This window comes from Branchiostoma lanceolatum, chromosome 16 (assembly GCF_035083965.1).
Source record: "Branchiostoma lanceolatum isolate klBraLanc5 chromosome 16, klBraLanc5.hap2, whole genome shotgun sequence".
In the NCBI taxonomy this organism is placed as follows: domain Eukaryota; kingdom Metazoa; phylum Chordata; class Leptocardii; order Amphioxiformes; family Branchiostomatidae; genus Branchiostoma; species Branchiostoma lanceolatum.
The window spans coordinates 7,784,527-7,799,010 of NC_089737.1; the positions used below are offsets into that span (position 1 = coordinate 7,784,527).

A 14,484-nucleotide genomic window follows, 5' to 3' on the forward strand; every position below is an offset into this window, starting at 1 on the left:
TAACCAAGCAAGCAACCAACCGACCGACCAACCAACCGAATAACTAACTACCCGACTGACCGACCGACCAACCAACCGACCGACTAAGCAACTGACCAACCGACTAGCTAACCAACCAACCAACCAACCAACCAACCAACCAACCAACCAACCAATTAACCAACCAACCAACCAACCAACCAACCAACCAACCAACCAACCAACCAACCAACCAACAAAACCAACCAACCAACCAACCAATCAACCAAACAACCAAACAACCAAACAACCAACCAGTTACTTACCTTAACTCTCCACTGATGGCGAAAGAAGTCATATATCCCCAGGTTTATCTATTCATTGAATTTTTAGACAACTGGGTGGCCAATACAATTTTGCCGATTTGATTTGATTAAGGGGCCCAGTACACTAACTAAATTAATAACGGTAGAGGTTAACCTTGTAATTTACCATTGTTTTATTACATTTTAATATTTCCTTCTCTTGTCTTGTTCATTACTATTGTTATATGCCCTAATAAATCCATGTGCAATTCGCCTTCTTGCATGAAGTTGTAAAAAAAAAAGGTGTATCAATATCACTGATACGGAATGGACAATGCGTTGAAAAGGTTGAACGCGCTCTGTCTCACATTGAGAAGGGCTGTTGACATTGACGATAAAAATAGAAAAAATGTTAATCTTTTATCTAACTAAACCTATTTCTCAACAATGATTTAATGTTACATTCTTTATATGACAAAGGTTTTATTTGTTAGAACGCCATGTCATTGATCAGGGAAGCATGTAGTATTATGAACGGAGACGAGAAATAGCAGTGATGCTTTGACGCTATGTAGATTATCAGGTTAACATTTTTGCCTGTCACCTTTGACCCAATGAGGTCACTTTGTTCTTAGCGTTCGTTCCGCTGAGGAGAGGCAATTTTCGCACGTTTGACTCGCCCAAACTGCGTCCTGTTGTCCGTAAAGACAAGCTGTAAGACCACAGGCGGATGTCGCAGAAGTATATCTGGTGGGTACCTAAAGTAATTATGGTATAAGTCAGGTTTTGGTGAAGAGAACTTCGTAAACAGTACCGTGGGGAGGGGGGCGTTATAAAACTGTGTAGCTTTAGGCATTTTATTTAGACATAAATCGTTTACAGGGCTTTTCTTGAAAATTTAGTATAGGGCATTGCAAGGAAGCTGAGGGAATGGTGTGTGTGTATATGTTTGTGTGTATGTATGTATGCGTGTATGTATGTGTCTGTGTGTGTGTGTGTACTAGTATGTGTATTTCTCTCCCTGTGTATGTATGTGTGTGTATTTCTGTGATTCCCAATACACTATCGGTGTTGGCTATGATGCCATATATCACCAGTGATTTGTGATTTGTGATTTATTCAAATTGTGAACGATACAATACACGTGGGCCACAGGCAGCTGTTGCTGGTGTCGTGGCCCACACACAAGACAATTGCTGCTATTTATGTCTGTGCAACTATAGAAGTATCGCAAAGCAGTTTTGGTGAGGTGGTCAAGTGGCGAAGTTTGCCATGAAGGTTGCCTTTATGCACTGTACAATCTTTATACTAAACACCCTTTTCCAAGGGCCCATCTTTAAATGGTATCAGGTCTTTTCGCCCCCTGACCCGTTCGTCCCCTGGTCCTTTCGTCCTCATTATGGACGTTTCGTCCTCCTATGTAACAAGATTTAAACCCTAAATGACTACTAGTAGTTTTTTATCAGGTATTATCCTGTACTTGATTAAATATTACTTTAAAAGTATTTTCCGGCAGCTAAAGTGTAAGCTGACGAAGCACTTGCCATTTCCAGACGTGTCATACTTCGACCGAGATACACTTCCAGTCGGTCTTGGGCATCGGTGAATTTAGCAACATGAATATCTTAGCGTTTTTCAAAATACAGCCACATACAGTAAATTTTCTTGTCAAAATTTCATTTCAGTCAGCTTATTTACTCACACAAACTCCGTAAAAGGCGCCCACGAGCGATTTGCAACATGCGTAAACAACCAAGATGGCGGGCGCGGCGGCGGCGACATCGTGACAGATCCTCACCTCCCGCGCGTCATTTGAGTGTCAGTTTTCCAAGGTGAAAGACTTGAGAAAGCAACAGTGAAGGATTTTTGACAAGTTTGATGAAATGTTATGATAAAAATTGAGTAACTTGTAATTGTGAGACAAGCGTCATCCGAGGACGAAATGTCCATGACGGGGACGAAAGGACCCGGAGACAAACGGGTCAGGGGGCGAAAAGTCTGTAACCCTTTAAATGAACGGGTCCCAAACTACTGTTAATCTTCAAACGTTTGCGACGGTTTCATTTTTCGTGTGCATACCTGGGGGGTGCTGCACCAGAGATCTCTCAAACACACTGTTTTTCAAATTGGCGGATTTATGCGGATTGAATGTTAATGAAGGTTACATGTTGGTCAGCACTACTACAAGCAGAGGAATGGGTCTGGCTGGTTTTTGACATGTTTCTAGGCATTTTTGTCGCGTTGGCGACATAAAGAAAAGAAATGGGACAAGATAGAAAGCCTGACAAAAATGACTAAAAAATTGTCAGCCAGACCCATTCCTCTGCTTGCACCAGTAGTATGCTCACATTTGTAATATTCTTCCTGTTATTGTTTATATAGAGAGAGATGGCTGCAGTGGAAGAGGAACCCTGTGGCCTGTCCCGAGAAGTGACCCTGGCTGTGTTACCCAGGCTGTATATGGAAGAGGTGGTTACAGAACTCAGGAGAAGGAACATCAGTACAGACACCGGCGCCACAGGAAACTGTCGGGAACGTCTGCTGGGGATTCTGCAGGATGTGATGGAACAAGAGTACCACAGGGCGGACACAGGAGCAAGCTCAGATCTGGACAACAGTTTGGATGTACTCCAGACGTCACATGTGGGGACCACACCTGGATCTAGTCCACAAAACAGTACAACTGTTATTAGTTTACCTTCAAGGGTACCGAGAGGAACTAGTCATGCACAGGCCACCACGTCTGTCCCTTGCAGCCTTTTAGAGTTACCTGCATCCAATGTACAAAACAGCACGACTGTTAGTTTACCTTCACAGACACCAGAAGGAACTAGTTGTATACAGGCCTCTACATTCGTTCCTGGCAACCTTTTGCAGTCCATACCTGGAACCAATGCTGTTATTAGTTCTCCTGTTAAGTCTTCGCAGATACCAGAAGGAACTAGTCATGTACTGGTCACACCATCTGTTCCTTGTAGCCTTTTTGGGGCCATTACTGGATCCAATAATGTACAAAACAACATTACGGCAACTTCAGTTGCAACTAACTCTTCACAGATGCCTGTAAACACTATCCCATTGCTGAACACTCTGCCTGCCTCTTGCAGCACTTTCGAAGGTACAGAAGTGACAGTAGAATTTGCCATTGAAGAAGTGGATCATACTCAATACACCATTGAGAGTAGCAGTAGTGATGATGACGTTCATGATGATGATAGGATTGATGGTGATGATGATGGCATTACAGATGCTGCTGTACCTGTCAGTGTTACCGTCAGTGAGAATTTCGGCTGGAGCATGTCATCTAAAGATGACGAAACCTCTAAAAACACCAGTGAAAGAAATGACTGTCGTGATTTGACTGTACATGTTGAAACATCCTTGCAAAAGAACTCTGAGTCAACACAAGATTTGGGTAGTCAAGACAGAGATACTGCAACCACAGGTAACAGAAAGACACTGAAAAGAGCTAGTACAGGTGTTGACAAACTTTTTAAGTGTGGAGAATGCAGCTACAGCACTTTTAGAAAAGGAGACCTTGCGAGGCATGAAATTAAACACACGGGTGACATGCCCTTCAAGTGTGACGAGTGCAGCTATGGTACAGTCCGAAAGTCAGACTTAGAGAAGCATAAAATAGTTCACACGAAGACCTTCACTTGTGAGCTGTGCGACTTCAAGACTGCTCACAAGTCTGGTTTCTCAAGGCACCTGATTAAAGATCACGGGCAGAGCTCAGATCAAGTTGGACTCAAGAAAGACGGCACAAGTATCAAAGTCTTCAAATGTGAGGAGTGTAGCTTCAGTACAAGAAAGAAGAGAGAACTTGCCTTGCATAAGAAAAAACACACCAGCAAAAAGCCCTTCTCATGTGACCAGTGTGACTACAGTACACCAAGGAAATCGGACCTTGTTTTGCATAAAACAAGACATACCGGAGACATGCCTTTCAAGTGTGATGAATGTAGCTATGCAACAACGAGAAAATCAAGTCTGGTCAGGCATAAAAGCCTCCATACTGCTGAGAATTTAGACCAAGGCAGAGGCACGAAAGACAGAACAACCAACAAACCCTTTAAGTGTACAGAATGCAGCTATAGTACAGGAAGAAGAAGAGAGCTGGCCAGGCATAACCTAAAACACACCGGCAACTTTCCCTATAAGTGTGACCAGTGTGACTATGGTACGCTGAGGAAATCTGACCTTGAGTCTCACAAGGTTAGACACACAGGCGACATGCCTTTCAAGTGTACCGAATGTGACTATGGAACAGGGAGGAAACCAGACTTTGACAGGCATTTAAGGACCCATACAGGACAAAAACCCTTTAAGTGTGGGATTTGTAGCTTCAGGTCGGCTATCGAGTGTAATCTTTTAAGACATCAGCAGAAAAGGCACAAAGGTTGCGAAGATCTTCCCAGTACTGTACATGACGTCCCAAATGAGAAAGACAACGTAGACAAACTTTTCAAGTGTAAAGAGTGTGAGTACAGCACACCAAGTAAAACCGACCTCGTTGAACACACTACTTCCCATGGAAACGGAAAATCCAGCATTTTGGACAAGACTGAAGCTGACAAGTCAGACCTCACAGCTGAAGAAACCGTGAACAACTCAGAAGCTGATACTGATAATGAATTATCAGATATTACTTCTTTGCCAGCTGATTGTCCATTAAACCCTGAAGGATTAGAAGAAATGTCCAAAAGCTCAGAGGTCTTAGGCAGTTCTGAAGTGGAGACCAGTGTGGAAACTGAGATGCTCACATCAAATCAAGTGGACCAAACTGACTCTGTCATTAACAATGAAGGCACTAAATCCACAGAAGAAGCTGTTAGTTCACTGAAAGAGGACGATGAGGCACAAGAGCCTGGCACGAGTGAAAGCGATCATGACACAGAAACTACTGAGTCAAACTTCACAAAGTCCTTCCAGAAAGAAATTTCTCAGGGACACGACTCAGGCAAGGCTGCAATTCTAGAAGACAGTCAGTCCAAGGATGAAGACTTCTTAAGATCCCGTTCAACTGAGGGTTTGGAACAAGATGGCAGAGTTGACAAACCCTTCAAGTGTGGGGAGTGTGGCTTCAGTGCACACAGAAAAAAAGACCTTGAAAGCCATAAGCGGACACACACTGGCAACATATTCAAGTGTGCCGAGTGCGACTATGAGGCAATAAGAAAGTCAGACCTTGTCAAGCATATGGTAATGCATACTGGAGACTTGCCTCATAAGTGTGATCAATGTAGCTACAGTTCTTTGAGGAAGTCGGAAATTGCTAGGCACAAGGTAGTTCATACAGGCAAGAAACCGTTCAGCTGTTTACAGTGTGATTTCAAGTCAGCTTACAAGCACGGTCTCGTGAAGCACATCAAACTCTATCACAGTTCTGAAGTTGGTAGCCCTAAAAATAAAGTTAAAAGTGACAAAGAAGAAAGCTCTGAAGGCAGGCTGGACATAGAGGAATGGGAAACAGAGGACAACGACTGTGTCAGTAATGGTGATACCGATGATACCACTGCAATCACTGGTGCTACGGATTCAACTTTGTCAGAGAAAGTGGTTGACACTTCTGAAGGCCTCGTCCAAATCAAATCTGCAGATGACAATCAGAGTAAGGACAAAGAATCGACGTCCAGCTCACTCAAGAAAGCTGCTAAGACTAAAGGGAAACCAAGAAGTATGAATCTCTACCTCTGCGAAACTTGTGATTATTCTACGCATCGCAAAGACTGCCTCGTAAGACACATGATCATCCATTCCGGAGCGAAGCCGTACAACTGCACGCAGTGCGAATACCGGGCTGCAGACAAGTCCAACCTCATCAAACACATCAGAAAACACTTAAATGTCAAGAAGCAGTACAGGTGTAAGAATTGCGACTACACTACAACTGTAAGGGCGGAGTTTCATGTACACAAGATGAACTATCATGTAAAGATGCACTCTTGCGAGGAGTGTAGCTACACTTCCAACAGGTCTACAGACATTGTCCGACACATGAAAACGCATACAGGCGAGAAGCCCTATCTGTGTGACGAGTGTGGATTCCAAAGTGCCGACAAGTCCAATCTCCAGAAACACAAACAGAAGAACCACCAATCCCGTGTGTGCGACGTTTGCAGCTACACTACCACAAAGAAGGCTCAAATGAATAGACACAAGAAGATCCATAGAACTAGGAGGCCCACAAACGATCCAGAGTACCGGTCCGCTTTATGTGGCAACAAGAGTAAGACGCAGTACATATGCGAGGAGTGTGGATACATAACAAATACTACTGCGCGTATGAAGGACCATACAAAGTCGCACACCCTCGACTGTCCGTATGTGTGCGGGGAATGTGGGTACAGGACGCCGCACAAGTGGAACCTAGCAAAGCATAAGTTAGGACATGTCGGAGTCAAACCTTTCTGCTGTGACGTATGCGGGTACCAGACGGCACGCGCAGGCGATCTTAGGAGACACGAGAGAACGCACACTGGGGAGAAACCCTACATGTGTGGAGTGTGTGATTTCCGCTCAGGTGACAGCTCTGCCTTATCAAAGCACATTGCAACAATTCACTCGGCTAAGAGGATGAAATTATCCTGATAATTGAATAGACACATCTTCTGAACTGCCTAAGACTTTTGTACACTACATTGTCAAACTTCAATGGAGTGAAGTTTTGCTTTTGGCTTGTCTGTGCTTTTGTGTCTTTAATTGCACACTGCAGTTTCTTTATGTCCTGCTAGAGGGAGCAGTGTAGTTTCTGTATATGTAATGCCTTATTGGGTGAATGCTAATACCGCTATGTTTGATTGCCTTGGTTAGTTCTTTAGTTTTGTATTGTCTTTTTCAAAATGAACATTAAAAACTGAATGCTGTTTTAGATCCAAAACCAGTACTGCTATCTAGTGTCTACTGCTGTTGTCCACCTTGTAGTGCCTTAACATAGGTCAGCAAATTTCCTTGCAGTATCTGGAATACTTTTAGAAGGAGGGCCGGGGTTACTGGCTCTTCACCTCTTATATCTACTCAATGTGAATATATGCTTACAGGTTGCCAATTCCTTTGTGTTTATACTTTAATGTTTTTAAAGAGAGTTGTAAAACACATTTTTCTGTTATTTCCTCATGCAGATGGAACATTAAGGTTTCTGTATATGGTGCTGTGTAAAAATCTCAGATATTTTCTTTTCGGTCATTATTTAATATAGATTACAGAAAATGTTTTTTTTTTGTCTAGTTGTAAAATTCATGTCCATGTTGTGGCATAGTTTCCCAATCCCTGCCATAATTTATAACATTGTTGGCTTTTGCTGATTTTGTATTTAGCAATAAAATCAGATTTTCTAGTCATATTTCATTGTCATACAAAGTCTATATTTTGAAATATTTGCTTCCAGTCCGGCAATCAATGGATCAATAGATTGTGTTAATGTGTACAACTAAAAGAGAGGATATCCTTAATTTCTAACTATTAGGCCATGTTGATTTGAATGTATGGTTGACATCTGCGCACGCACCAATTTTCGTCCCTCAGCCCCCCCCACCCCCCAAACAAAAAGTTTTTGCCCATACTGTAAATCATACAAAGCAGTTGCGAAATGGGAAAATACATGCTGTAAATTCCAAAGAAATATTTCGGAAAACGGGCACTAATGTTGTAGAATGCCAAAATCAAATTCAAAGAGCATGTTTTGAAATAACAAGAATGAAAATATATAATTTCTTATGCCATACTCTGTGTGTCTAGTTTGTTCCTGATCACGTAAATTTCATGATAAAGTCAACTCTTTTTCTCCAAACTTTAAATTTGTTTTTATTCTCACACACTTTTGGGGTTCCCAGAGGATGTACATCCATATAATCAAATCAACATGGCCTTAATGGCCTTGTTTTCTAATATCCATCGTTCACTCTCCCAAGAAATGATCACATCATAGAGTAATTAACTTGTGCATCTTTATTAAAAACAACTACAGACAAGTACGGGTAACCTTAAAAGATTTACCAAGAACCTTTCAGTTAGTTTAGCAATAGTTTTAAATTACAACGTGTTAGGATAGTAAGTACTAGTAGCTGCTTCCTATTCTTATAACCCATAAGGAATTGGGTGCCTAAGAAGTGTTAACGTTAAAACAAAACAAAGCAAACATACTGAGAATATCAATGCAGTGTATGAATCAAGCCATGGGGCAAGTACTTTAAACTTTACTTTATGACCTAAAACCCATGATCTATCAAACTACAAACATTGCAGATACAAAGTTATGGCCTGCAAAGTTTTCATATTATCTAATTGCATAATTTTCCTGTGTATACAACATTAAGTCTTTTACATTTCTCGACCAATTCTTTAGTAAATTTCAAAGACAAAACTACATTTCTCAACCAATTCTTTAGTAAATTTCAAAGACAAAACTACATTTCTCGACCAATTCTATAGTAAATTTCAAAAGACAAAACTACATTTCTCGACCACTTCTTTAGTAAATTTCAAAGACAAAACTACATTTCTCGACCAATTCTTTAGTAAATTTCAAAGACAAAACTACATTTCTCGACCGATTCTTTAGTAAATTTCAAAGACAAAACTACATTTCTCGACCGATTCTTTAGTAAATTTCAAAGACAAAACTACATTTCTCGACCAATTCTTTAGTAAATTTCGAAGACAAAACTACATTTCTCAACCAATTCTATAGTAAATTTCAAAGACAAAACTACATTTCTCGACCAATTCTATAGTAAATTTCAAAAGACAAAACTACATTTCTCGACCGATTCTTTAGTAAATTTCAAAGACAAAACTACATTTCTCGACCAATTCTTTAGTAAATTTCAAAGACAAAACTACATTTCTCGACCGATTCTTTAGTAAATTTCAAAGACAAAACTACATTTCTCGACCGATTCTTTAGTAAATTTCAAAGACAAAACTACATTTCTCGACCAATTCTTTAGTAAATTTCAAAGACAAAACTACATTTCTCGACCGATTCTTTAGTAAATTTCAAAGACAAAACTACATTTCTCGACCAATTCTTTAGTAAATTTCAAAGACAAAACTACATTTCTCGACCAAGTCTTTAGTAAATTTCAAAGACAGAATTGCATGGAGTATCTAACGACGCCGCCACCGTGTACAGTAAACACTTTTCCGTTGATGGTGCTGTGTCAGCTACAGGCATACATCATGGTAGCTCCTTAGAGCTCGGTAAAAGCAGGCTATTCTTATAAATAAATACAAGACATAGAGAAGATGCTGATCAAGTCTATTCAATACACGATAACGTATAAAAGAACACAAACATGGTTGGTTTGCATGTGATACCAAGGTTTTTTGAGGGTGCATGTCGCATTCCTCACATCTCTACGGTTTCTCACCAGTGTGAGTCTTCATGTGATATTTCAGAGATTTTTTCGCAGTGAACTGCTTGTCACACTCTTGACATTTGTGTGGTTTCTCCCCAGTGTGAGTCTTCATGTGACTCTTCAAGTTAGAAGCTGTAGTGAACCGTTTGCTACACTCGTCACACTTGTGCGGTTTCTCTCCAGTGTGAGTCTTCATGTGACTCGTCAAGTTACCTGCTGCTGTGAACTGCTTCCTACACTTGTCACACTTGTAGGGTTTCTCACCAGTGTGAGTCCGCATGTGTACTTTCATATAGCTTAAATGACCGAAGCATCTCATGCACTTTTCACACTGATAAGGTTTCTCACCAGTGTGAGTCTTCATGTGAGTCTTCAGGTGTCCCGAAGTAGTGAACTGTTTGCCACACTCCTCACATCTGTGCGGTTTCTCACCAGTGTGAGTACGCATATGCACCTTCAGATAACTTAGTTGACCGAAGTGTTTCTTACATCGCTCACATTGGTATTGTTTCTCGCTTGTGTGAGTTTGCAAATGTTTCTGAAGGTTGCCGAAGACACTGAACTGTTTGCTGCACTCCTCACATCTGTAGGGTTTCTCACCGGTGTGAGTCAGCATGTGTGTCTTCAGATGCTGCCGCCTTGTAAACTGTTTGCTGCACGTCTCACATTTGAAGGGCTTCTCGCCAGTGTGAATCCGCATATGTATTTTCAGATCACTCGAACAGCCGCAACGTCGGTTGCAATACTCACATGCAAGCAAATTCTCACCAGTGTGAGTCCGCATGTGACTTTTGAGATTGCTTGTCGTAGTGAACTGTTTGCTGCACTCCTCACACCTGTACGGCTTCTCACCAGTGTGAGTCCGCATGTGAGTCTTTAGAGCACCCCGCTGTCTGAACCCTCTGTTACACCCTGGACATTTAAACGGTTTCTCACCAGTGTGAGTCCGCATGTGAATCTTCAGAACGCTCAGCATACTAAACTGACTACTGCACACCTCACATGTATACGGTTTCTCACCAGTGTGAGTCCTCATGTGAGATTTCAGTTGAGACGATGTGATGAATCGCATACTACACTCCTTACATGCATGCGGTTTCTCACCAGTGTGAATCCGAATGTGTTTACGCAGTTTACGCAGCTCACCAAACTGTCTGCTGCACTCCTCACACTTATAAGGTTTCTCCCCTGTATGAATCAGCATGTGACTCTTCAGGCTACTCGACGTAGTGAACAGCCTGCCACACTCCTCACACCTGTATGGTTTCTCACCAGTGTGAGTCCGCATGTGTACCTTCAGCTCACCCGACTGCCTGAACTGCTTGCTGCACTCCTCACACGTGTACGGCTTCTCCCCAGTGTGAGTTCTCATATGTGTCTTTAGAATGCTCGACTGTGTGAAATGCCTTTTGCACTCCTCACACGTGTAAGGCTTTTCCCCGGTGTGAGTTCTCCTATGTGCCTTTAGAGCGCCCGGCTGTGTGAAATGTCTCTCGCACTCCTCACATCCGTACGGTTTCTCACCGGTGTGAGTCCGCATGTGTACCTTCAGCTGACTCGGCTGCATGAAACTTTTCTCGCATATCCCACACTGGTGCGGCTTGGTGTCACAATCCTTCCCGTCACCTTCCCTCCCTTCCTCTTGTGGTGTTGGATGAGATTTAGATTTGGCTGCCATCTTCATAAAACTGATAACCCTACATGCAGGAATAGCACAAATAGTTAGCAATATGACTAAAAATGAAAAACATAATACTATTGCTACTCTCAATAGCCTTTAGATGTAATTTCACTAGATAATCTGTGCTTGATCAAGAACATCTTTGATAAATTCACGGAGGTCATAATGTTGACAGTCCAATGATTTACTACATAGACAAGAATCATGGCAATTTTGCATTAATTATGCAAATCAGGAATCTATTTGCATATTTGGTATCTGTTAATGCTTCACCTCTTACGTATTTGAGTCTAAATAGATTTCCCTCATTGATTATGCAAGTTAATAATCAATCCCGTTGATTCGTTGTCTAAGCTACCTGCATACTAAATATCACGGGGATTCGCCGGTCCTTTGTTCAATTATTCCCTCTTGGAATAATTTGACAAAACGCCCCTGCAGTTCCAGAGCAAGATGCTAGGGGCAGAAACCTACACCACGTCTTTTTCACATCACAAGCTATCTTGCAAGTTATCTGCCAAAATCAAGAAATATACCACGTCCAGGTGAAAAGATACAAAAAACGGTAGTTCTGCTGCAGTACCAAGGTCACACGCCAGGGGACCCAAAGTGGACCTTGACCTTTGCATTCCCAACACCTACCCACATACTAGATACCATCCAGAGGTTATGCTGACCACAAAGATCTGGAAACACACACACACACACACACACACACACACACACACACACACACACACACACACACACACAGGCAGACAGACACACACACTTGCACGGACACATGTACACCCAAAACTATATCTCCATTTTTCATGGAGATAATCAATGGCATATATAAGAAGAGGGTATTCGTAGGTTTGTGTCTGTTCCTTTGTTGTCTAACTCTTGGCGTGTATCCGCAGTTACCAGTGGTAGTATTTAAATACAGAATACTGTGGAAGAAGAATCAGTATTAATGTCCTGTGGAAGGGGACAGGCGGTCACCGAATGTGGGCTCGTGTCAAAACACGTGGCTGTGAAACTGATATACAATCACATAACAGATAAAAAATAAAGTAATTCAATAAAAGCCCAAACAGTAAGCCTGCTAAGGAGGCTATCAAAGACAGTCCGAATACTTAGTGTTATTTCAAGCGATAAGATGTGCATCGAAAATTTGTTTCAGAGACTAATCTCCAAGCAGATCCACACCGGGCGCGAAAATCGTATATGCTAGCCAGAGAAGGTCCAGTCCACCAGAAAGGGTCCAATAGCCCGGCCTGATTGGACCCTCTCTGGCTGACTGGACCTTCTCTGGCTAGCATATACGATTTTCGCGCCCGGTGTGGATCTGCTTGGAGATTATCAGAGACCACTGTTTGCCGCCCTGGGTTTTCCCTAGCAACGGCCTGACAACCAGGCTACTCATGCATATTTTACAAGTGACCTTTTGTTGCTTGTGCCATTTTCTTATTGTTTGTTGTATTATACCTGGTTTCTTGTAGCATTGTCAGCCCCCCGGACATATAATATAAGTACAATTTCAAAACAGCTCAAAATACAAATTTTTACAAAAGGACTGGCTGTCACTTAAAGCCTTCTAGAGAGACAGTCTTGAAACTATGTGTGATTTCAAGCAGTCCGATTTGCATCGAAAACTTGTTTTAAAAGCCCACCGGATCCCCACTGTTGCTGGCATGTGTATTCCCTAGCAACAGCCTGACAACCAGGCTACTCATGCATATTCTACAAGTGACCTTTTGTGGCTTGTTACCGAGCCCTATTGAACCTTGCAGACAATGACTTGGCTTCTTTGAAGGTCTTTTGTATAATAGTGTCCACCATCTGTCTGATTTCTCCGTATATCCACCTCCTTGGTATATCCCAACCGATACAGAAGTTTGTCAAATCTTGCTAGGTACTGTACTGCTTTCAATTATTTTCAGTTTTTGTTTTTACTAGGACCTTAAATATAGAAATAAAGATACGGTGATGTGATGTGATCGAGCATGACAACATTGAACCAATGCGGTTAACCTCAAATTAGGAGTCCTTGAACTCACTCCTTGATTGAACATACGCGGTACGACTATTAACCGGAATACACATCATAGCTAATGGCTTCGCTAATGAAGATTCATATAAAGGGTAAAATCTACCAAAATACATCATGCTTTGGTGTGTTATTGAAAGGAGAAATAGATCTAAACCTCATTGGCTAGGGTTAAGTTTAATTCGAAATTTAATTTTAAACGTAGTCTGGTCTGTGACATCATTTTATTTTAATACCAAGATATAGCAACCTGTGATGTTTACTCATCAAAGCATACTACATTTCGATAGATAGATTTCTTCATTCTTAATGTGTATTCTGGTGTAATGTATATATTCCCTACTACCGGGTTCCAGAATAGATCGTGCCAGGAAGGTTGAAATAAGATCCTTGGTCATGAAAAGCCTTTCAATTCTTCAAGACAGTTAACTTGACGGGGAAAATAGTGGAAACAACAATCTCACCTTATCTTTGTTTATCAGCGATGAAGAAATCCGTGTCCTGGCTGTGCCCTGAAGATATCTGAAGCCTCCCTATCTCGAAGTTTGACGCAGACGTCAGGCTACGTGCACAGTGGACTTACGTGTCCGCTCACAACTTCAGGATTTAGGAAATGACCGTTTAAGCACCGTTCCGCCGTGAGGCTCAGTTGCGTCTCATTTGAAATCACTGTGGCCAATCAGAGCTCGCCTCTCAGACAATATACCGCGAGACGTCCACCATACCGAATACAGTGAGTTACAAAAGGGAACAATAGGGAAGACAAAGGCATTGAAACTAAATGCGGACAAAAGAAGATTGTGAATTTTAACCTTCGTACCAACCTAAAGTCTAAACATAACAGGAGAACAGATCGTACGATCATCTTCCCAAAGACCTGTCGTTCTTATCGTTCTTATCAATGAGGTTTTATTTTCTTTTTGACCTATACGTGTCACCAAGGAGGTCAATGAGGACCCCCAACGACGTGGGGGCTGGCTTCCCTATCAACACATAGCAACCACCTTTGACCCCGAGTTTCCAAGATTTTTCCCATTGTTCCCTACCTACGCGTACCTATAGGGTACCCTATAACCGTCTTTGTGTCACTGATGAAAGGTAGTGGATGCTACCTGAAGGTCTGACCGTTTTCAAAACCATATC

The 14,484-nt window shown here is 41.8% G+C and overlaps 2 protein-coding genes across 2 annotated transcripts; one reads left to right on the forward strand and one right to left on the reverse strand.

Annotated features, from left to right (window-relative positions):
- The first annotated feature begins 3,163 nt into the window (after window positions 1-3,163).
- On the forward strand, window positions 3,164-7,602 carry LOC136421384 (zinc finger protein 107-like). Its single transcript, XM_066408640.1, has one exon. The coding sequence runs from the start codon at window positions 3,321-3,323 to the stop codon at window positions 6,855-6,857; it is 3,537 nt and encodes a 1,178-aa protein (XP_066264737.1). The 5' UTR covers window positions 3,164-3,320; the 3' UTR covers window positions 6,858-7,602.
- A 596-nt stretch (window positions 7,603-8,198) lies between these two features.
- LOC136421388 (zinc finger protein 420-like) lies at window positions 8,199-14,046 on the reverse strand. The gene is made up of 2 exons (XM_066408654.1): window positions 13,806-14,046; window positions 8,199-11,322 (listed from the first exon to the last, which is right to left on the reverse strand). Exon 2 carries the CDS (start codon window positions 11,307-11,309, stop codon window positions 9,624-9,626), a length of 1,686 nt encoding a protein of 561 aa, XP_066264751.1. The 5' UTR covers window positions 11,310-11,322; window positions 13,806-14,046; the 3' UTR covers window positions 8,199-9,623.
- Between the last annotated feature and the right edge of the window lie 438 nt (window positions 14,047-14,484).